At 42.3% G+C, this 23,347-nt stretch overlaps 1 protein-coding gene across 6 annotated transcripts in view; it reads right to left on the reverse strand.

Moving 5' to 3' along the window:
* Positions 1 to 1,344: 1,344 nt before the first annotated feature.
* Positions 1,345 to 23,347, reverse strand: part of CECR2 (CECR2 histone acetyl-lysine reader) — a 173,133-nt gene continuing 151,130 nt past the window's right edge. For 2 of the 6 annotated variants that reach the window (XM_081820907.1, XM_081820905.1), the window contains 9 exons: positions 23,151 to 23,188; positions 22,973 to 23,064; positions 22,641 to 22,767; positions 21,109 to 21,497; positions 20,221 to 20,349; positions 19,179 to 20,025; positions 7,220 to 8,642; positions 5,642 to 5,848; positions 4,785 to 5,428 (listed from right to left, as the gene is read on the reverse strand). In XM_081820907.1, coding sequence (XP_081677033.1) covers positions 5,683 to 5,848; positions 7,220 to 8,642; positions 19,179 to 20,025; positions 20,221 to 20,349; positions 21,109 to 21,497; positions 22,641 to 22,767; positions 22,973 to 23,064; positions 23,151 to 23,188 — 3,211 coding nt within the window. In that variant the 3' untranslated portion in view covers positions 4,785 to 5,428; positions 5,642 to 5,682. The other 4 variants (XM_031019326.2, XM_081820909.1, XM_081820908.1 and 1 more) reach the window with 4 other exon arrangements.

Genomic DNA, 23,347 nt, shown 5'->3' on the forward strand with positions numbered 1-23,347 from the left:
CAGACCACGACAAAATATACACAATATAAAAATAAATAGCATTCCCCTTTCCAGTACTGGCCAGGAAAGTTCACACGGCTTTTGCAGCAGGAGCAAAGAATCCCTGACACTGTGTGCCGCAGGCTGGTGGAGACTGGCCTGGGCTCCCAGGAGCTGTGTGCAAGGCAGGAGAGTGAGGTACCCGAGTCCCAGCTGGGGAAAAGGGGTCACACGAAGGATACTGAACGGGGTTCAGCATTTCAATAACTTACTCAATATCCACACCCCCTGTTCCCAACCCCATCCCACCCTTTTCAAAAACACATGCAGGACAATCAGTTGGTTATTAGGCATTTCTACATAAAAGTTCAGTCAGTCCCCTGGTACACAGTGAGAGACAAAGACTAGCTGGGGGGACAGCCCCTCTAAATTTCTGGTTAGCAAAGGCCTACAAAGCAGAGACAGATAAACACCCAACCTGGAGACAAAGCTTGTGTCACAGCTTCATATGAGAGATGGGATGCAAAAATGTTCACTCAGGTTGTTTTCCTAAATGAAAAACAGGGCAAGGCTTGGTGTCCTAAGGCTCCATATTACAGAGAAAGTCCAACCCACCAAAAAAGGAAAAGTGGTTTCTTCTCATGCAGCAAATCTCAATCACATTCTTAGTTCCTAGACTGTGATGTGAGCCCAGGAATAAAAGCCTCTTCATGCTCAACCAAAATTCCCAGTATTCTCACTAGAATGTTGAACAGAAATCTATTAGCCAGGACACTGCATTCCAGAAACTCCCGAGGTGTGAGTCCTTGACTCACACACACACGGAGCTGACTTCCTCACTGGAGGTCCATGCAGAATCTGGCAGGGGTGAATGGACTGACAGTCACAAGGCGGGTGGGGGCAGGTAGCAATAATGCTACAAAACTCTAAGCCTTTCATTTCTTTGAAAGCATTCTGACACTATGTAACTGCCCTTGCCTTGGGACTGCTGGGTTAAGACTTGCTGTGAAATTTCAGATTGGGGTTTAAGAGCAGTATATTATTTATAAATTTGAATTTCAAAAAGGGAAGAAAAATTCAACCAAGTCATATGGATTGAGAGCTTGTTTCTGACATCTGTGATGACTGTAACACTGGGATTTTGTGTGTTTTGGACAGCACTTAGCATCCTCTTTGACTCCAGTAGGAATTACCATAAATAATAATACAGCAGACAAATGCCATGGGGTAACGACACCTAATGGTCACGAGAAGCATTTTCAAGGTCTGAGCACTAGGCCACAGTGAATCGACACTGAAAGCTGGGGTCTGAGTGAACTAAGGTGCACACACACCCTACAGGTCTTCACGTTTTCAGAAGACGAGCATGACAGAGTTTTGCCTCTTGAGAGCAGTCTCACTTGGGCTCACTGAGAATAAAAGAATCGTGAAGCAGCAGCTCATGTGCACTGCCCGAACCCAAACGAACGTGATTAAGGAGAGGCGGAGTGGCTTTAATTTTATTTTTAGAAGGTAGGATGGAAGAAGTTATATGAACAAGAATCTGCACATTTTGCCCTTACTTACTCTTCACATGCATCTACCATAATAAATTTCCGCCAACAGCTACTTTTTAAAAGAACAGACTCCGAGGGAAAAAACAAACAACAAACCCAAACCAGAAACCTTCCAAAAAGCTTTACTTTTCTTTCTGGGTTGTTTATTTCTCCTGGGTCTTAGGGAAAAAAGATCCTAACTTATTAACAACTCTAATAAAGGCTAGCCAGGACTGTTCAATCCAACCAGTGTGAGTTTCCTCATTCCCCGTGGAGCCCAGCTACCCCCTCCTGGGGACTCCCAAGAGCCGGCCCACGGACACTGTGGGAGAGTCCTCCTAGCCCGACAGCAGATCATTTTGAGGACCTCCTCACGCACTACTTTCTAGTTTTAACATATCACACACCACCATCCCCTCATGGACAAGAGGGCAAATGCATGTGCATCTGCTTAAGACACGTGGGAAGAGAAGTGCCAGAGGAGAAAAACAGGAGAGAAGAAAAGGTCGTGCTTGGGGGCAGAGCGATCAGCCATCAAGCAGCTGAACGGTCACATGTGTTCTCTTGCAGCTCCTGACTGCTTGTAGCAGATCTGGGCTTCAAAGACCAGTAGAAGCTCAGGAGATAGCAGACAAGGGCTGTAATGCACGACTCAGTTCCCACATGGGACGCAACAAGGCTGCCGAGTCTGCTGTTGCCCTTGTTCCCAGTGTTAGATGATACAGTAGTAGTTCAGTCCTTGATACTGTTCTTCCTTAACATTTTCTCACTTCTCTACATTTGATTTCTTCCTATATTGTTCACAGCTTTTCTCTAGCAACAGGTAACGGGGGTAGGGGCTGGGAGAGCGAGGAGAAAAGGTTACTCACGCAGGGTGAAGGAGAAAGGGCACAGATCAGCCCAACCATTGCCTATGGTCCACTCCTACACACGCCCCAGGGCCATTCAGCACAAAGCAATACCTCCAACCTCAGCGCCAGGGGAACAGACCCTGTGGCCACTGTGCTCCGAGTCAGGCAGCAGCCAAAGGCCTGTCACTCACACTGACTTTCACGTGAGAAGAGAAAGGCTGTCAGTGGCAGAGCGCTCTGGGTCTAGACCAGCTCTAACTAGACCCGAGCCAGCTGTCAAGGCCAGGTGGTCTTTCTCTCCTCCCTGCTTCTACACAGACACAAAAACAGAAGGAGTAATGCATCGGCCATGTTAACTTACACTAGCTCAAGAGCTCAATCATCAGATCTGTTCTTCCTACAGGGACAGCGCGGACATCTTCACTCTTCCAAACCAGATCATGCCAGTGACAGCTTTCTAACCAGAATCAGGACCAAATGAGAACATAGCCTCAAAACTCATTCCACTTAAAAGCACACCAAATTTAAAACTGGAGTCTATTAGAGAAAAAGAATTTGTATTTTTGTGCACCGTATCTTAAAGGCTCCTGTGTTCCTACACAACTCTCAATCCTGCCTGAGCCATAAGCCACAACGCCAGGTCAATAAGCATTCCCTTATTTGTATGAATTTTCTTTACACTGGAGCTGGTGTCTTGTGTTCCATCTGTATAACATGGATATTTCCAATTTGTTTCTTATCCTAAATAGCATAGCATAGCAAACTTGAAACATGATAGTTCCACGTTTCATCAAGGATGCTGGAATTGGAGGGAAAGATTCTAACGGCCCCTCACAAGGCTGAATTTGTAAGAAACTAGAGCAGATTAATATTATATGGAGGCTTTTCTACTATCCCGAAGGCATGCTTAAAAATATGCTATTCTTTACAAAAATCTGTTAATTTCAGGGCATTTTCCCTTAGTTTTTTTTTTTTTTTTCTTTGTAGGATATTCAAAAGTTTAAAACATAGGAGTCCTAACTTTGGTGGCATCTCAGCTAAAATCAAATACAGAATGCTAAACAAGGACAATCCAGTGTAATTCACTTCTAAAACTGTAAAAAAGTAATTTAATACTGTAAAATTGTTTCCTATCACAGATATGACAAATGATTTCCAAGAACTCATTCCTGAAAGCTATTTTAAATCACCATGACTTATTTTACTATGATTCACTTAAAATGAATTAAAACTATATATACTGAGATATTCCTAAATTCAAATTGTAAATCTATAGAATACATTTTTCCTATTCAAAACTGTGCAATTTCTTTATTGATACTAACATATACAAACCTGAGTAGTCACTTCCATAAAATGTGATTCGTGCCAGAAAGCTTTGTGTGATGTCTATCAGATCACAGTCCCGCAGCAGGTCTGTGAAGAGGACGATTCATTTTATATTCTAATTAGCAAAACACTCTAGTGATCCCAATTCCTGATACTGGTTTACAACTATCTGGTAGGGCTGGTGGCAAATCACGAAGGGCACTGCTCTCTGAAATCCAGGCTTTGGGCCACTGGATGAGAGGGCAGCCTGTCTTCTAGGCTGGTTCTTCTGGTAGGCCGTGTGCGAGTGTTCTGCCTCCAGACTGAGAAACTCAACAATCGGGGCAGTGCAACGGTACCTTTCAGGCTGACTGGAAAGAAGGCCCTTAACGAACAAAGGACGGTTAACCACTGAGGAAACAGTGGCAATTTACTACGGTAAACTTTTCCTACCTTCTTCTCCAGCTCCCAAAAGTATTCAGTGTGACATGACTGTAAACAGATAAGGATCACTGCAGTGCTGCCTGCCCACCATGCTTAGGACTTCCATTTCTTCCACATCCCCACCCACCCTTCCCACTTATGTACAATACATTCACCACCAACAACAAAAATTATTTTTAAAAGGCAACATGAAAATTCTGTAAACTGGACCCAGCTCCAAAACACATTAATACTACAAGTAGTCCCTTCCCCAAATATATACCTGAGTTTAGCTGCTCATGAAAGTTTACAAGCACCACTCCATTCTTAAGTGTGACCCTCTCCCCCAAGTTTAAGATGATTTTCCCTGAACAAGAGTCTCAGGACTTAGAAAAGCCATCACTAATTTCAGTTCATTTGTTCTTGACCATCAGCCATACAAGAGATCCCCAACCAAGGACCTTTGCAAAGCTGGTGTTAGTCTAAGGAGTATGCTTCTAGGGCTCCGGGAACGGCTCCAGCTCTTGGACGGCATGATGGGATGCACTGTGAAGGGGTGTGGCAGGCTAACAGGAATAGAGGTGGGCAGGGATCGCTTCCCTAAATTTTCCATGTTCCAGTCTTCATGTGCAGCTTTCTGTTTCCTTGGGGTTTATTTCCTCCTTGGACTAGCTCTGAGAGAAGCAAATAAAGACAATTTAAACAAAATTAACAACTGTGTTGTTTAAAGTAATTCAATAAGCCAAAGAGCTGTACATGTTCCTCTCCATCTGAGAAAATGGCTTGGTTTTGTTTCAGCTGTCAGTTTACTTCCAGAGGGTGGGCTCTCAAGCTCCGGACCTCTGCATGCAAATCCCAACCTCATCACTCAGGTGCGATAGGACTCCCTGCACATTAGGGAACCATACTGATGTAGCTGATGACAATTACTTCACAGTGGTCAGGGAAGAGAGGAATGAGATAGTGCGTGGAGGGAGTCAGAACACAGTAATCGGCACAAAAGCAGCACTCGAAGGGAGCTATTTTTAAAAACCTGACTGCCTTGTCTCTCTCAGATGAAATAGATGGAAAAGGATAAAAAAATACAAAGCTATCATATCAAAATAAATGATAGTGGCCAGTTTGGAAACATGAGTCTTGAACAATCCCCAAACAGCTGGTTACCACAAGAAGAGAAACACATGGAAACAATACAGAAGCTACTTCGGTCTTCTCTTGATTTTTCCCACTGCTGAATCCACTGGTAGCACAGGGCCTGAGTGGCCCTTTTTACTTGGTTGCCAGTAGGACAGGACGCACTTTCCAGTTCAAGTTCCTCTATTAAAAGGACACCTTAGGGGCGCCTGGGTGGCTCAGTTGGTTGGGCGACTGCCTTTGGCTCAGGTCATGATCCTGGAGTCCCTGGATCGAGTCCGGCATCGGGCTCCCTGCTCGGCAGGGAGCCTGCTTCTCCCTCTGACCCTCCCCCCTCTCATGTGCTCTCTCTCTCATTCTGTCTCAAATAAATAAATAAAATCTTTAAAAAAAAAAAAAAAAAAAGGACACCTTAAAAGATTTTCTCAGAATCACGATAAACTCACAATGAACTATTTCCTGCCACCTGGAAGAATGACAAAAGTTCTGGTTTTGGTAATTTTTACCTGATCAAGAGGAAGTGTTGGGGGCTTATGTGGTGGCAGCTCTTCCCGGGATGCTGCTGGTGCTGGGGTCTTTGGGAACGAGGACTGTGACTGGACTGGATGCATTTGCATCCTATAGCCACAAGAAAGAACAGTTAAGAATTAATGAAGATATATTAATTAGAAAGGAAAGAGATACTTTAATCATGAAAATCTCATGCAGATACTGCCGTAATTATCTAGGTAATCAAATTTGGAATCAATATTGGGACAAAGCGACATTTTGTGCTCCAGATGTGATGCAGTAAGTACATGACGCCGCCTAGGTAGTGTTCTTGACGTGTGTTTAACTGGACTTCAAACATGAGGGAACAAGGAGAAGAATCAAAATCTGGGACATCGTACATGGGAACTAGCCTCGAATCTTTGAAAAACAAAATGAAACAAAACGATGATAGAACACATGTAAATTAAGAGACTAGACAGAGCAACCAAATGTAAATACATTACCCTTACATGGATCCTGGATGGAAAAAAAAAATAAGATAAAACAAAAAAACACAGCTATAAAAGACATTTTGGGGACAACTGGAGAAATTAAATAAGGACTCTATATTAAACACTATTAGTGTTATTTTCCCTGGGTGGAGTAATAATTTGAGATTGTGCTCCAGGAGAACGTCGTTATTCCTAGCAGATGCATGCAGTCATGAAGTCTGCAACTTACTTCCCAATGGTTTAAAAGAAAAGACAAAGAAACAAAACATAAACATATTTAGTGAGGTCTAAAAAAATATGTCAAAATGTTAAATGGGGAAGAGGTTTTGGAGATACGGTTTTAGGCCGGCACTGAAGAGGGGCACATTAGTTTTTAAGTTGGATGGTACTGGTTTTATGATAAGGCTTCATAACTTTAATGTAAACAACTTTATTTAACCATCTTTTATGTATTATTAATTTGAAAATCTCCTGGATCACAGATCACCTCACTGAGTCTTAAAAACTCCACCATTTGCAAGAATTCTCATGGGGACTGTATTTGACTTGTTTTAATTCTAGATGAACCTGTTTCTTTATTCAGTGTTAAGGGAAGAAATGAGAGGTAAGGGATAAAACCTGAACATTACATATGATCTCCCACAACCTCAGGGTTTGAGAGAGACCTATTTTACCTTGATCAGAATATCTGAACTTATTAGCAGCAATGCTGACATCTCTGCCTATGGCTCTCAAGTTTCCAGTCTCAAAATCTAACTAAACACTCATTTAAATGCTAATTCACTTTCATGAGGGAAGAAAATGCCGAAGATAAAATTGGACTCTAAGGCTGAAACATTTCCATTAAGTCTCCAATTATCAATGATTCCCATGCCTTCCTTGGACCTAGACCACTAAAGGTTATCACCTTCATTTCTAAGGCCATTTTTCTTTCTAAAACTAACATCTATTCTTTTCTCAGAAAAAAAGAAACAAAAACCAAGGAAACCATCTAATGTAATCTTACCCTAATGGTCTGTACATTTCCTGGAAAGGTCCCCTTATTCCACTTCCAGTACCAATTTGTTCCATCATTACAGCCTGAAAGTGACCCAGGCCCTCTTCTTGGCAACGATAAATGGGGCCCTCCTGAGAGAGGCCGTTGGGCTGGGCAGCCACTGGATGGTGAGGTGGGTGAGCAGCCACGGGGGAAGAGTAGGCCCTGGGCTGGAAATGACTGGTTGGCCGCTGAGGTGTGTAAGGAGGCCCTGTCTGTAGCATCACACCATGGGGCTGGAAAGTAGATGAACCAAATCCCATCCCTGAACTCAGAGGTGGAGGAGGAGTTCCATAAAGATACTCGCTGGCTGACAATGAGCTCTGCCGCTTGGTAGCTGCATTATGGTTGTCCAGGTCTAAAAATTCTTTGGGACTCTCTGGCCTCTCCATAGATTCATCCAGCTTTTCTTCCTCTGGACCAGGATTCTGTCCATCAGCTGAGACGACTTTAGCAGCCACTGCATCCACTTGGGTTGGGGAATTTAAGGCAGCATTCAGTGTCTCACAGCCTTGCAGATTAGCCAAGGTGCTCTTATCTGAGAAGAGGGGCCTTGGTGGGGGCGGTGGATTAGGTGGGAGCCCACTTGGGCTTCCCGGGGGATGAAGATGTCTCTGCCAGTCAGAAAAGCCCTGTGGACATGGATAATAAGGAGTTCGCTGATAGTGATGATATGAAGGCTGAGGTGGTGACTGGTAGGAATACCTCATTCCTTGGTGGGGGCGATACCGGGGAAAGACTCCAGAATGAGGGTTGTTAGATTGAAAGCCCCTAGGGGGGAAATGCTGAGGATGGGATACTGAGGGTTTACTTCCCATCACAGGGCCCAAACCTTGCAGGCCTGGACTGATGTGGTAATGTGTAGCTGAATTTGGGTATTCCAGCCCAGGCATGTACAAGGGGGAAAACTGGCTTACAGTGCCTCCCATCAGATTGGGGTCCGCGTTGGGAGGTGTAGCTGGGTTCTGTCTTGTACACGGCATGGCTTCCTGTAGCGTTTTGCCTCTGGGGCAGAGTGGCTTTTCTGAACCACTACCACCAAGGCCCTTCCCCTCTGATCCACAAGGGGATGCTTCAACAATTACTCCATTTTCCGGTAGAGCCCCTCTATCTGCCAGAGTGGAGAGGTCTCGCATACAACCTTGGGTGGCTGGGCTGGTATAGTTGCTCTCCAGGGGCCAGGTATTTTTGCTCTTTGTTGCTTTACAGTTGTCTCCAGATTCTGAGGAGTCGCTTTTGAGCTCTGGGCCCTCTGTTTCTCTTTCTTGTGGTGAGCTCTGCCTGGTACAGTCGGTCTGCAATGGAGGTGTAGGGTGAGGTAGCTGTTTGAGGTACACCCCCTCTGAAGCACCAATGTTTGGTGGTTTCTCCTCAAGCCCAGGCAAGGGATCTGCTGTAAGAAAAATGTAGAACAATATAGTAATTCAGTAGCTGACATGACAATACCGATGGGGATGATAGAAAAGAACATGAAAGCAGTCAGATAGGGACAGGTGGGATTGAGATGGATATGTGGCCATTCAAGCTTCAGCTAAAAATTTGAGACTCCCTGAAAGGATTCATGATGCTGAGTCCCTTGTAAACCCCTCCTTATAGACTAAGAGGTAAGACCTAGCACCTCTAGAGCTACTCATAAAGTCTGCCAAAGAATGGAGATGTCCCTGCCTCTCTCTTGCTGTGCTGTCACAGAGTAGTCAGTGTGCAATAATTCAGGCAGATGCATGTCATATATGGAGATACAATAAGAAGGACCAGGACACAATGGATCTGTATCAAGAGGGCTGCATCCCTGACGTCTGCCCCCTTAGAATATAAGTTCCATAGCAGCACAGACTCTGTTTTCTTCCCCACCACTCTTAGTACTTGTACACAACAGGGACTCAATCAAGATTTCTTCAAAACAAGATGCCTACAGGATAAAACTCAAAAGGCATATTTAACATATTACAGAAACTTACTATACCCAAATAAATTAATTTACTAGACTCAAATGCTTAATTACAAACTCAGGATTCTTGACCTTGCTGTTATGTCAGACCAGAAATATGGTCTTATTATTATATATACAACAGAGTTGTTGCTCAGGTGTGATCTAAATACAATTCTGGTAACAGATCTTAAAGACAAGATTAAGGACTCATACGTAACGACTTTTAAAGTCCTACTAAAATCTCAGTCAACTAATGAACTAGTGTTGGTTGAAAAATCAAAGGTAGAAGCTATACAACAAAATTTAAATCTACACTTCTCATTATTTTGTCAACATAAAACATGGAAACTAAAAAAGAGGCTTATCCATAGTTTCATCAGAGGGACTCTCCTTCTAAAGTTTGAATTCCGGACCCCATTTGAAATCAGTATTAAGACAATTCTGCTAGAGCTGGTGCTCACAAAGCAGGCCTTCCCTCAAAAAGAAACACTTTCAAAAAGTAAGTCTGAGGGGCACCTGGGTGGCTCAGTCAGTGAAGCGTCTGCCTTCAGCTCAGGTCATAATCCCAGGGTCCTGGGATCGAGTCCCATATTTGGTTCCCTGCTCTGCAGGGAGCCTGCTTCTCCCTCTGCCCCTCACCCCACTCATTCTCTCTCTCTCAAATGAATAAATTAAAAAAAAGTCTGAGTTGGGGAAGATGGCAGAGGAGGAGGATCCTAAATCTCATCTCATGGATACAACTAGATAACTAGGTAACACCACATCAGTATAAATAACCCAGAAAACGACTTAAAGACTGGCAGAACAGACTCTCCATAGCTAAATGTAGAGCAGAGGCCACATCACAGAGGGTGGGAAGGACAAAGAGATTGTCAGGAGCCAAGTGGATCCTCGGGATTGTCCGCAGGAGGGAGGGATGCAGCAGAACAGAGAAGGGAGCAGAGCAGATTCCCAAGCCAGGAACCCCAGGAAGAGGGAAGACCAATCCCTGTTAACATTCAGCTTTGAAAACCAGAGGGGCCCAAGAATATGGGGGGGCTTATTACCATCTGAACTTTAAAATTCAGTGGGCTCAGCTCTGGGAGAGCCAGGAGGGTAGAGTGCCTGCCCTTAAAGAGAGTAAAACAAACAGCCCCACTGAGATTGAGCAGAGAAGCAGCAGTGTGAAAAATACCTGGCATATATGGAAAGAAGATTTATTTACTAATGAGCATATACTGGAGAGGCAGGAATCTTTGGAAGACCACTCTAAGAACAAAAGAACTAGCAGGCACCATTTTCCTTCCCACCTCCCAGCCAAGATAGACGGACACCTGCGGGAACCAGTGCAGAGCCAACATTCGTTACACAGTGAACAGTGTACTCCTGGTGTACTCCTGCATAAACATCCCCTCCATCCAAGCCCGGTCAGCTGCAGTCCCCTCCTGCAGTGGACTGGTGCAGAGTTACTGGCACTCCATGGGCCCTGTTCCCGCATTTTCCCCGTTGATCTGGCCCCTCCAATATGCCCTTGGCTGGAGCCCATCCAAAGTGGTGCCACAAGCCTGGTGAGGTGCAAGCAGCCAGGACAAGGACAAGCACCACTCCAAAGAGATTGCTGCTCTGGAGAGAGGGGAAGATAACCACACATACCAGTCCCACTGAGGTCCCCGCACTGGGCTGGAGGCAGATAGCTATTCTGATTGAAGGCCATCCCCACCAATGAAAGCTTCTTGGGAGGACAACACAGGAAAGTGCCCAGCAGTTTGGTGCTATCTCACCTCTGGCAAACGCATGGTCTGACTCAACTCAAGCCCAAGGTGGCCTCAGACTGGCCCACTAACAACACAGGGACCAAACCCTGCCCACAACAGGCAAACAGAGCCATTGCAGATGACTGAATTGAAGGCAAAAGCAGCTCAGCCACAACAGAAGGGTGCACGCAACACACATAGGAGACACCCCTGCAGTGCCAGGTTCTGAACAGGGGACACTGCACCACAGGGCATTATAGGACCTCTTCTTCACAAGGCCACTACTTTCAAGAGCAGGAGATGTAGCTGACTTTCCTAATGCATAGAAACAGAGACAAAATGAAGAGACGAGGAGTATGTCCCAAAGGAAAGATCAGGACAAAATCACAGCAAGAGAGCTAAATGAAATGGAAATAAGTAATATGCCCGATAGAAAATTTATAGTAACGGTCACAGAAATACTCACTGGACCTGACAAAGGAGTGGAGGACCTCAGTGAGACCCTCAACAAAGACAGAAAACAAAAAAGAACCAATCAGAGATAAAGAACACAATAACTGAAATTAAAAATATACTACAGGGGATTAATAGTAGACCAGAGGAAGAAGAAAGAATCAGCAACTTGGAAGACAGAATAATGGAAAGTAATTAAACTGAACAAGTGAAAAAAAAAAAAATGAAAACAGAGAACTCAGTGGCACCATCGAGTTTAATAACAATGACATTATATGGATCGCAGACGAGAGAGAAAAGGGGGAGGAAAATTTATTTTAAGAAATAATAGCTGAAAACTTCCTGAATCTGGGAAGGAAACAGAAATCCAGATCTAGGAGGCACAGAGATGCCCCAACAAAATCAACCCAAGGAGGTCAACATGAAGATATACAGGAATTAAAAAAAAAAAAAAATGTAGTGAGAAAGAGAATTTTTAAAGTAAGAAAGACAAAAGAAAATATTAACATAAAAGAGAAACCCTGTAAGACCATAAGCTCATTTTTCAGCAGAAACTTTACAGGCTAGAAGGGAGTGAGAGGATATATTCAAAGTGCTGAAAGAAAAAACACCAGCAGCCAAGAATTCTTTATCCAGCAGGGATATCATTCAGACTAGAAGGAGAGTTTCCCAGACAAACAGTTAAAGGAATTTAACACCACTACACCAGGCCTATGAGAAATGTTAAAGGAGACTCTGAGTGGACAGGAAAGACCATAAGCAGGACTAAGAAAAGTAAGAAGCACAAAAGCAGTAAAATTAAGTATATCTATAAAAATCAGTCAAGTGATTCACAAAATAAAAGGATATGAAGTATGATACCATATGCCTAAAACCTGGGGGGGTTGGGGAGGCATGGTGGGAGTAAAGAATGGGTTCAAACTTAAATGACCATCAATTTAATATAGACTGCTATATGTAAAAGATGGTTTGTGTGTGTGTGTGTGTGTGTGTGTACACACCTAATGGTTACCACAGATCAAAAACCAGTAATTGATATGCAAATACAGAGAAAGAAATCCAAGTATATCACTAGAGAAAGTCAGCAAACCATGAAAGAAGACAGCAAGAGAAGAAAGAACAGAGAACTACAAAAACATCCATAAAACAAGTAACAAAATGGCAGTATGTACATACCTATCAATAATTACTCTGACTGTAAATGGACTAAATGTCCCAATCAAAAGACATAAGGAGACAGACTGGACTTAAAAAAAAAAAAAAAAAAAAAAAAGACCCTTCTATATGCTGCCTACAAAAGAGACTCATTTCAGACCGAAAAACACATGCAGACTGAAAGTGAAGGGATGGAGAAGCATTTGTCATGCAAATGGATGTCAAAAGAAACCTGAGGTAACAATATTTAAATCAGACAAAACAGACTTTAAACAAAGACTATAACAAGAGACAAAGAAGGACACTACAAAATCATAAAGGTAAGACTGAACAAGAAGATACAGCAATTGTAAATATTTATGCACCCAACATGGGAACACCCAAATACATAAAGCAGCTAATAACAAACATAAAGGAAGTAACTGATAGGAATACAATAAGAGTAGGGAACTTTCACAACCCACTTATAATCAATGGACAGATCATCCAAACAGAAAATCAACAAGGAAGCAGTGGTTTTTGTTTTGTATTGTTTTTTAGAGCGGGGGAGAGGCAGACGGAGAGAGAATCTTGGGTTGTTTTTTTTTTTTTAAAGATTTTATTTATTTATTTGATAGAGAACACAAACAAATGGGGGAGGGGCTGAGGGACAGAGAGAAGCAGACCCCTTGATGAGCGTTGAGCCTGATGCAGGGCTTGGTCCCAGGAACCCACAATCACGACCTGAGTCAGACGCTTAACTGACTGAGCCACCCAGGTGTTCCAGGGAGAGAGAGAATCTTAAGAAGGCTCCACACCCAGCGGGAAGCCTGACAGCAGGCTCAATCTCACGACATGAGCCAAAATCAAGAGTCGGATGCTTAACTGATGGGGCCACCCAGGTGTCCGGTCAGTGGCTTTTTGGAAGGCAGCTATGCTCACCACTATACCACCAACGCCGGTCAGTGGCTTTTTGAATGACACACTTGACCACCTGGATCTAACAGATATATTCTAAACATTCCATCCTAAAACATCAAAATACATTTATCTTTCAAGTGCATATGGAACACTCTCCAGAATAGATCACATGGTAGGCCAAAAAACAAATCTCAACAAGTTTGAAAAGACTGAATTCATACCATGCATCTTTTCTGACCATAGGTATGAAACTAGAAATCAACCACAAGAAATCTGGAAAGAACAAAACTACGTGGAAGTTGGGATGCCGGGGTGGCTCAGTCGGCTGAGCATCTGCCTTTGGCTCAGGTCATGATCCCAGGGTCCTGGGATGGAGTCTCCCATTGAGCTCCCTGCTCAGCGGGAAGTCTGCTTCTGCCTCTGCCTGCCACTCCCCCTGCTTGTGCTCTCTCTGTCAAATGAATAAATAATCTTAAATAAAAAAAGTACATGGAAGTTAAATAACATGTTATTAAACAAATGAATGGGTTAACCAAGAAATCAAAGAGGAAATTAAAAAATACATGGAGACAAATGAAAATGAAAACATTACAGCTCAAAATCTCTTGGATGCTGCAAAAGCTGTTCTAAAAAGGGACATTTATAGCAATACAGGTCTACCTCAAAAAGCAAGAAAAATCTCAAATAAACAACCTAGCCTTACACCTAAAGGAGCCAGAAAAAGAACAAACAAAACCCCAAACCAGTAGAAGGAAGAAAATAATAAAGACTAGAGCAGTAATAAACAAAACAGAAACTAAAAAAATGTAAATACAACAGACCAATGAAACTAGGAGCTGGTTCTTTGAAAAGATCAGTAAAATCGACAAACCTTTAGCCAGACTCAAAAAAAAAAAGCACTCAAACAATATCATAAATGAAAGAGAAATAACAACCAACGACAGAGAAATACAAAGGATTGTAAGAGAATATTATGAAAAACTATATGCCAACAAATTGGACAAACTAGAAGAAATGGATAAATTACTAGCAACATATAACTTACCAAAACTAAAACAGGAAGAAATGGAAACTTAGAACAGACCATTTCCCAGCAATGAAATTCTGGGAAAAAACTTCCATCAAACAAAAGTCCAGGACCAGAAAGCTTCACAAGTAATTCTACCAAACATTCAAATTAGAGTTAATATTTATTCTTCTCAAACTATTCCAAAAGATAGGAGAGGAAGGAAAACTTCCAAATTCATTCTGTAAGACCAGAATTACCCTGATACAAAACCAGACAAAGACACTACAAAAAAGAGAGTTACAGGTCACTATCTCTGATGAATACAGACACGAAAATGCTCAACAAAATACTAGCAAACCAAGTACAACAATACATTAAAAAAATAATTCAACACAATCAAGTGGGATTTACTCCTAGGATGCAAGGGCAAATAAATCAACATGATGCAACAAGAAGACAAAGGATTAAAAACTATTATGATCATTTCAATAGATGTAGAAAAAACATCTGACAAAGTACAATATGCATTCATGACAAAAACCTTCAACAAAGTAGGTTCAGAGGGAACATACCTCTATATAATAAAGGCCATATATTAAAAACCCACAGCTAACATCATACTCAATGATGAAAAATTGAGAGATTTCTCCTAAGATCAGGAATGAAACAAGAATGTTCACTCTCAACACCTTTATTCAACATAGTACTGGAAGTCCTCACCACAGCAATCAGACAACTAAAAGAAATAAAAGGCAACACAATTGGTATGGAAAAAGTAAAACTTTCACTACTTGCAGATGACACGATACTACATATAGAAAACCCTAAAGACCACGAAAAAACTACTAGTACTATAAATGACTTCAGTAGGGTCACAGAGTATAAAAGTCAATATACAGAAATCTGCTGAATTTCTATATACTAATAATAGCAGAAAAAGAAATAAAACAATCCCATTTACAATTTCATTTTTTATCTTTATTATTTATTTATTTTTAAATATTTTATTTATTTGACAGAGAGAGAGAGCGCAAAGCAGGAGGAATGGCAGGGAGAGGGAGAAGCAGGCCCCCTGCAGAGCAGGGAGCCAGATGGGGGGCTCGATCCCAGGATCCTGGTATCATGACCTGAGCTGAACACAGACGCTTAACCGACTGAGACACCCAGGACCCCCTACAATTTTTTTTTTTTTTTTTAAAGATTTTACTTTTAAGTAATCTCCACACCCAAGGTGGGGCTTGAAACTCACAACCCCGAGATCAAGAGTTGCATGCTCACTGACTGAGCCAGCCAGAGACTCATTTACAATTTCACCAAAAACAATAAAATACCTAAGAATAAACTTAACCAAAGAGGTGAGAGGCCTATACTCTGAAACACTGATGAAAGAAATTAAAGACAAGACAAAGGAAAGATATTCCATGTTCATGGATTAGAAGAACAGATAATTGAGGCACCTGGGTGGCTCAGTCGGTTAAGCCTCTGCCTTTCGCTCAGGTCCTGATCCCAGAGTTCTGGGACTGAACCCTGCATCTGGTTCCCTGCTCAATGGGGAGTCTGCTTCTCCCTCTGTCCCTCCCCCTGCTCATGCTCTCTCTCTCAAATAAATAAAATCTTAAAAACAAAAAAACAGATACTGTTAAAATATCCATGCCACCTACAGTAATCTATAAATTTAACGCAATCCCTATCATAATACCAACAGCATTTTTCACAGAACTAGAACAAATAATCCTAAAATTTGTATGGAACCACAAGAGATCCCAAGTAGGCAGAGCAGTCTTGAAGAAGAAAAACATAGGTGGAGGTGTCCCAATCCCAGATATCAAGCTATACTACAAAGTTGTCGTAATCAAAAGAGACTCATACTAGCGCAAAAAAAGACACATAGATTAAGTGAACGAAACAGCCCATAAATGAACCCACAATTATATGGTCAATTAATCCTTGACAAAGGAGGCAAGAATATGCAATGTGAAAAAGACAGTCTCTTCAAAAAATGGTGCTCAGAAAATTGAACAACCACTTGCAAAAGAGGATAGATAGGTCTCTGGAGGCAATGGAAACAAAAGCAAAAATTAAATATTGGGACTACATGAAAATAAAAAGATTATGCAGAGCAAAGGAAACAATCAATAAAACTAAAAGACAATGGGGGAAGACATTTGCAAATGACATATCTGATAAAGGGTTAGTATCCAAAATATATAAAGAACTGATTGGGTGCCTGGGTGGCTCAGGTCATGATCCCAGACTCCTGGGATCGAGCCCCAGCTTTGGGTTCCCTGCTCAGTGGGAAGCCTGCTTCTCCCTCTCCCACTCCTCCTGCTTGTGTTTCCTCTCTCACTGTGTGTCCCTCTGTCAAATAAATAAAATCTTAAAAAAAAAAAAAAAAGAACTGGTAGAACTCAACACCCAAAAACCAAATAATTCAATTAAAAATGGACAGAAGACCTCAACATCTATTTCTTCAAACAAGACATTCAGATAGCCAACATGAAATGATGCTCAACATCACTTATCATCAAGGAAATGCAAATGACAGTGTCACTTCACACCCATCAGAATGGCTAAAATAAAAAAACACAAGAAACAACAAATGTTGGTGAGGATGTAGAGAAAAATGAACCCTCGGACACTGCTGGTGGGAATGCAAACTGGTACAGCCACTCTAGAAAACATTATGGAGAGAACTAAAAAAAATAAAAATAGAATTACCATATCAGGCATTAATTCCACTACTGGGTATTTATCCAAAGAATACGAAACACTAATTTGAAAAGGTATATATGCACCCATATGTTTAGCACCACCTACAATAGTCAAGATATGGAAGCATGTGTCTACTGAAAGATGAATAAAGAGGTGGTATGTATATATATGTGTATGTAATATATGTATGTATATATGTATACACATATGTGTATACACAACACATATGTAATATATGTAATATTACTCAGCCATAAAAAATAATGAAATATTGCTATTTGCATCAACATGGATGGAGGATATAGTGCTAATTGAAATATATCAGCCAGAGAAAGACAAATACCATATGATTTCACTCATATGAGAAATTTAAAAAACAAAACAAATGAACAAAGAAAAAGAGAGACAAACCAAAAAAACAAACTGTTAGCTTCAGAGAACAAACTGATGGGTTACCAGAGGAGAGGTGGTGGGGAGATGGGTGACACAGGTGATGGGGATTAAGAGCACACTTATCATGAAGAGCACTAAGTAATGTATTGAAGTGTTGAATCACAGTAACACTGTATGTTAACTATAGTGGAATTATAGTTAAAAAAAAAAAGTGTCAGTAGATATCTAAATAAATAAATACATAAAAACAGAAGGTAATTCTGAGTTCTAGGCCTATCATCAATTTTATATGGAATATTCATATTTGATAAAAGAGCAGGTTTCTATTCTTCAGTCATCTATTTTTTTTAATATTTTATTTATTGAGAGAGTATGAGTGCAAATGGGGGAGGGGCAGAGGGAGAGAGAGATTCTTTTTTTTTTTTTTTCAAGAGGAAATTACATTTTCTTTCTTTTTTAAGATTTTTTATTTTATTTATTTGAGAGAGAGAGAGAGAGCACATGAGAGGGGGGAGAGTCAGAGGGAGAAGCAGACTCCCTGCCAAGCAGGGAGCCCGATGCGGGACTCGATCCTGGGACTCCAGGATCATGACCTGAGCCGAAGGCAGCCGCTTAACCGACTGAGCCACCCAGGCGCCCGAGAGAGAGATTCTAAAGCAGTGTTCACGCTGAGCGCAGAGCCTAACATAAGGCTTGATCCCATAACCCTGAGATCATGACCTGACCCTAAATCAAGAGTCAGATGCTTAACTGACTGAGCCACCCACGTGCCTCTCTCCAGTCATGTATTGAAGAAAATAACACAATACATGGTGGATATCTATCCTAGAAATAAGCATTAATTACACTTTTCATCTTCTCAATTTTCAGGTTAATCTCTCTCTTTTTAAAGATTTTATTTACTTATTTGAGAGCAAGTGAGAGAGTGAAAGAGAGAGCACGAGCTGGGGGGAGGGGTAGAGGGAGAAGCAGACTCCCCGATGAGCAGGGAGCCCGACATGGGGCTCAATCCCTGGGATTGTGACCTAAGCCAAAGGCAGACACTTAACCGCGCCACCCAGGTGCCCTCAGGTTAATCTCTTAAATGATATTTCTAAGAAATCCCTTCAATGTTTGCTTCTTAGTGGCTATAAATGTGTCCCAGGACTAGAAGGATGGAAATAATTAGAATTTAAAGTACTGAAAATTTATTCCATAATGATAATGTTTAAGATAGTCATTTTAAAAGGCAGCTTGATGATGTAGTGGTTGAGAGCACGGATGCTGGATTGAGTGGGTCTGGGTACAAATCTCAGCTCCACCACTTATTTGCAAGACGAAGGCAACCAATAGCTTTGTGCCTCGGATTTTCCATCTGTACAAACAAGTATAATAAAAGAGTAGCTATCTCAAAGCTTATTCTGAGAACTGATTTACTGTACCTACAAGTCTCAAAAAGACTGCATGGAACAGTAAGGACTACATCTGTGTAAGGATAATTACTACCAGGAATCCTTTCGGATCTTTGGACTAATACTATGACTGGCCCAACCCTGAGTAGTTTCAAGAAGCTGGAAAGAAGTCTGACAATATTTGTAAAAAAGATTCCTTATGAATTAATGGTTTAAATGTCAGACGTCAGACAAAAATGATGGTGTCAATTACCTCGGTCGTTCTCAGGCTCTTGTGTTTCACTGTTATCCTGTGTCCTCCCAGGGTTCCCCAAGGTAGGCTTGGGGGCTGACACACTTACTGATGCCGAGTGAGCTACCTGTGGAAAAGGGCCAGGTAAATGGTGGGGTGTAGGCTGTCGGGGGTGGTAAGGCACACCTGGTGGGCAAACTCGGGAAGAAAGCTGCTGCATGGCAATCATCTCTGGGCTGTCCATCATGGAGTCCCCTCCTTGCACCCCCCGCAGAGCGTGGGAGGGTGCTCCAAAAAGAGAACTTGGCGTTGGGGCTGGAGGTGGCTGTAACCGATGTCCACCAGATTTACAGGGTGCTCGCATATACCCTGAAGAAGCAACTCCATGAGGTAGAAAGCTTGATTGTTCAGTCCACTGGTTTGGGGGAAGAGGAGGTCTCATCACTCGGGAATCCATCATATGACCAAGAGTGCGAGGCTGGTGAGAGGGTCCTGGCCCCATGGGGGGCTTCTCATCTGTGCCCAAGGGTCCTGGGTTTGTAGCACCATGGTTCCCATTCCAGACAGCAGTGTGTACTCGATTCATGTACTTGTATGATCGGTACATGTGGCTGGGAGGAATTTCTGAGCTTTCAGGAAAGTCTGGGGGTCGGGCTGGAGCCCCACCATGCCTGGGAGGAATAAATCCTGACTGGAATTGAGTTGGGGGATAAATATTTCCATCCTGACTAGGGCCACCCATATGCCTAAGCTGTAAGGATCCAGGATGTGATCCCATGTTACTAAGGTGTGTCAGCCCCCCACACACTTGCTTCTCTTCTGGAGTGCCTAGCCTGGGTCCTCGGTGGTTGTTAATTCCAACTGGAGGCTGGCAACAAGAAAACAGGAGAAAGCAGAGTTCAGTAGACCCACAGAATAAGGCACAACGTGTAAAGGGCTTAATCTATAGTAAGAGACTCCACAGAATGGAAGATTCTGAATTGAATCGAACCTGGTAAGAGACTATTTCTGACGTTTATCTGTGGAACCTTCTGCATTTGCATATCCTGAGTAGGCTGCTTACCTGCATGGCAAAAGGCTGAGGCTGCTGTACAGGTTCTCCAGGGTGTGGTTCTGGGACCCTAGAGGAGACATATAAATTGGCAGGATCTGATCCTCGAAGAGGGACAAATGTTCCTGGTACTGCTGGCCTCTGGAGGGCGTTGAGTAAAGGCAAGAGGAGAGGGGAAAAAAAGAGAAAGCACAGAAGACATTAGGTAGAAAACAAGGACGCTCCTGGAGAAGGCTAGCATATGAGCTCACCCAGATCGGGGCTAGTTCTCGGGCCCAAAGCAATCTCTCACTGCGGGACAGAAAAACTGCTGTTTCTTAATCTCTTTTTCACTACTGCATCCTCCCCCAAGAGCCCTTTAAGACAACTTTTCCCCAACTGCCCTTCAACATGAAATTTTTTTTTTAAAATATTTTATTTATTTGACAGAGAGAGAGATAGCGAGAGCAGGAACACAAGCAGGGGGAGTGGGAGAGGGAGAAGCAGGCTTCCTGCCGAGCAGGGAGCCTGATGTGGGACTCGATCCCAGGACTCCGGGATCATGACCTGAGCCGAAGGCAGACGCTTAACGACTGAGCCACCCAGGCGCCCTCAACATGAAATTTTAATGCCACAGATATGCTGTCTATTTTATGTGCTATGTGTATTTCTGTGATTTGTACACAAAAAGAGTTTTTAAAATCCCAATTTTTGCCCACATTGAAAGTGCATCAGATTGATTAAAAGAAAGAAGATTTAAAATAAGAGGAAGAATGAATAAAGAAAGGACAGATGAGGGGAGAAGAAATCATCCATATATAGAAAAATTACTTTGGAAGAGGAGCGAATTAAACAGGCTTCACTTCTCTTTGAATTCACCAACTAGGAGAAACTACTGTTGAATTTTGAGCTATTCCTTACCATCTGGTTTAAAAGGGGTGCCTGGCTGGGCATCCCACCATAATGTAGGGGAAGAGAAAAGCCTCGGCCATTTGAGGTGCCCACCTCCCGAGGGAGTTGTGTGGAACTGCTGCTTTGATTATCCCCAGAAGAGGAAGCTCGGCGGGCAGGCGGCAATGACTTCCCTCCATTCTCCACCAGTTGCTGTTTCTTGCTGGGCCCTTCAGAGTCCCTGGAGCGGGTCCAAACATGGCTTCCACTGCTTCGCCCAGCCCGGCTCCGTCTCTTCTCTCGCTTTTCATCCTCTCTGATCCAAAATTCTTCATCTGTGTCTCCATCTTCACCAGGAAAATGCTTCATCATTGCTCGATGGAAACACCTCTCTAAATTATCAGACATCTTGGTATACTCTATGGGAAGATACAAGGACTGACTTCCAGATACAGCTTTTACAGTACATAAAAGACAATTCTCTTACCAATGAACAATAAAAGATGCTACTTGGGTAAACTCGTGAGCTTAATTCAACCCGAGTGATTTTTTTTTTTTTTTAAAGATTTTATTTATTTATTTGAGACAGAGAGAATGAGAGAGAGCATGAGAGGGAGGAGGGTCAGAGGGAGAAGCAGACTCCCTGCCAAGCAGGGAGCCCGATGCGGGACTCGATCCCGGGACTCCAGGATCATGACCTGAGCCGAAGGCAGTCGCTTAACCAACTGAGCCACCCAGGTGCCCCTCAACCCGAGTGATATTATGTTGTGTAGCTATGGACACAATATGAAGGTACTGTTTTTGTCCTAAGAGGCTCTAGGCTATATGGCTGGAACAGGACTCTAGGACTATTAACTTAAAGCAAGACAGATTTAATTCTTTAAGGCTAAATGGCAGAATTATTAAATACAGTCATTGAAGCTATTTAGTTCTGTCTTTTTTTTTTTTTTTTAAGACTTACTTATTTGAGAGGGAGAGCGAAACTGGGGGCACGAGAGGGAGAGAGAGAATCTTAAGCACACTCTCTGCTGAATGCAGGGCTGGACGCAGGGCTTGATCTCATGACCTGAGCCGAAATCAAGACTCGGATGCCCAGGCACCCCAAAGCTGCTTAGTTTTTAAGCTAAACCATTTGAGCTACTGTATAAATGACTCCAAGTTTCTATACTTGGAGCCATACATGCTTTGTTATTAGAGATCTACTCTACGGACTTCTCAAGATGATTTAAGAATCTAGGGTCAGTCTTGTCAGTGGTTAGTGGTCTCTGTGCAGTACAAACTAAACCCAGACTGGTCTCTAAGACAATGAAAAATAACCTGAGCCCAGTTAGCCAACAGATACATTCTTTTGTCACAAAGGATAGGAGCGGTTCTGGCACATATTGTGTTAAGTGGTCAGAATGGCCAATCCCATGGCTTTAAATGTACGCTTTGTTTATAGCCCCAACGAAAGGTCTGAATCATTTCTCTATTTTTGTGTATTTCTAAAAAAGAAGGTATTTTGTTCTTGGTTGAAATGGTATATAGTAAGTGTATCCATAGCAAACTCCTTCCCCACTTACCACTACTTTCCCCATTATATTTTCGACAATTCCTAAACATAGTCTTCATGTCATTTACAAATTCCTCCTTGGTACAGTATAAACCTCCATTCAGTTTCTTCTCCATGCTTGAGATATCCATGGGGACCTAAAACAGGACACATTAAATTACAACATGCTGGAGGAAAAACATCTCGTAGTACTTATGAGGCAAAGGAATCATGCCACTGCCTGGCATATATCCAGCAACTGATTCTCAAGGAACAACAGGTGAACTTAAAACAAAAACCAGCAACAAAAATCAAGAAAGAAACAAACACCATAGTAAGTATAACTGCAAAGGTAGCCTCTACCTTAATAATCTGGTAATAGTTTGGGGCATACGATTCATCCACAGGTTCTAAAAAGGGCCAGGAATCCTTGTGAGCCTTTACCACATCTAGAACTGAAAGCCAAAGAAAAGAGCTTAATTAATGCACTTGACTGGAGTACTTGTATCAGAAATAATAATAGTTGAGAATGGGAACTGACCTTTATACATGGCAGTGAAATCATCATCCAACTCAAAGCTGTGAATCACAAAATAAGAAAGAGTAACTTTGACCACCTTCTCTCCTTAGCTCTCTTAATTCAATCACAGACACATAGCTGATTACACCAAGGTTTGGGACAGTTCATTGGGACTGTCTCTAGACAGTCTAGAAAATAATTATATTCTCTAGAATATA

This window comes from Leptonychotes weddellii, chromosome 5, assembly GCF_054177405.1.
Source record: "Leptonychotes weddellii isolate Sample4059 chromosome 5, ASM5417740v2, whole genome shotgun sequence".
NCBI lineage: Eukaryota > Metazoa > Chordata > Mammalia > Carnivora > Phocidae > Leptonychotes > Leptonychotes weddellii.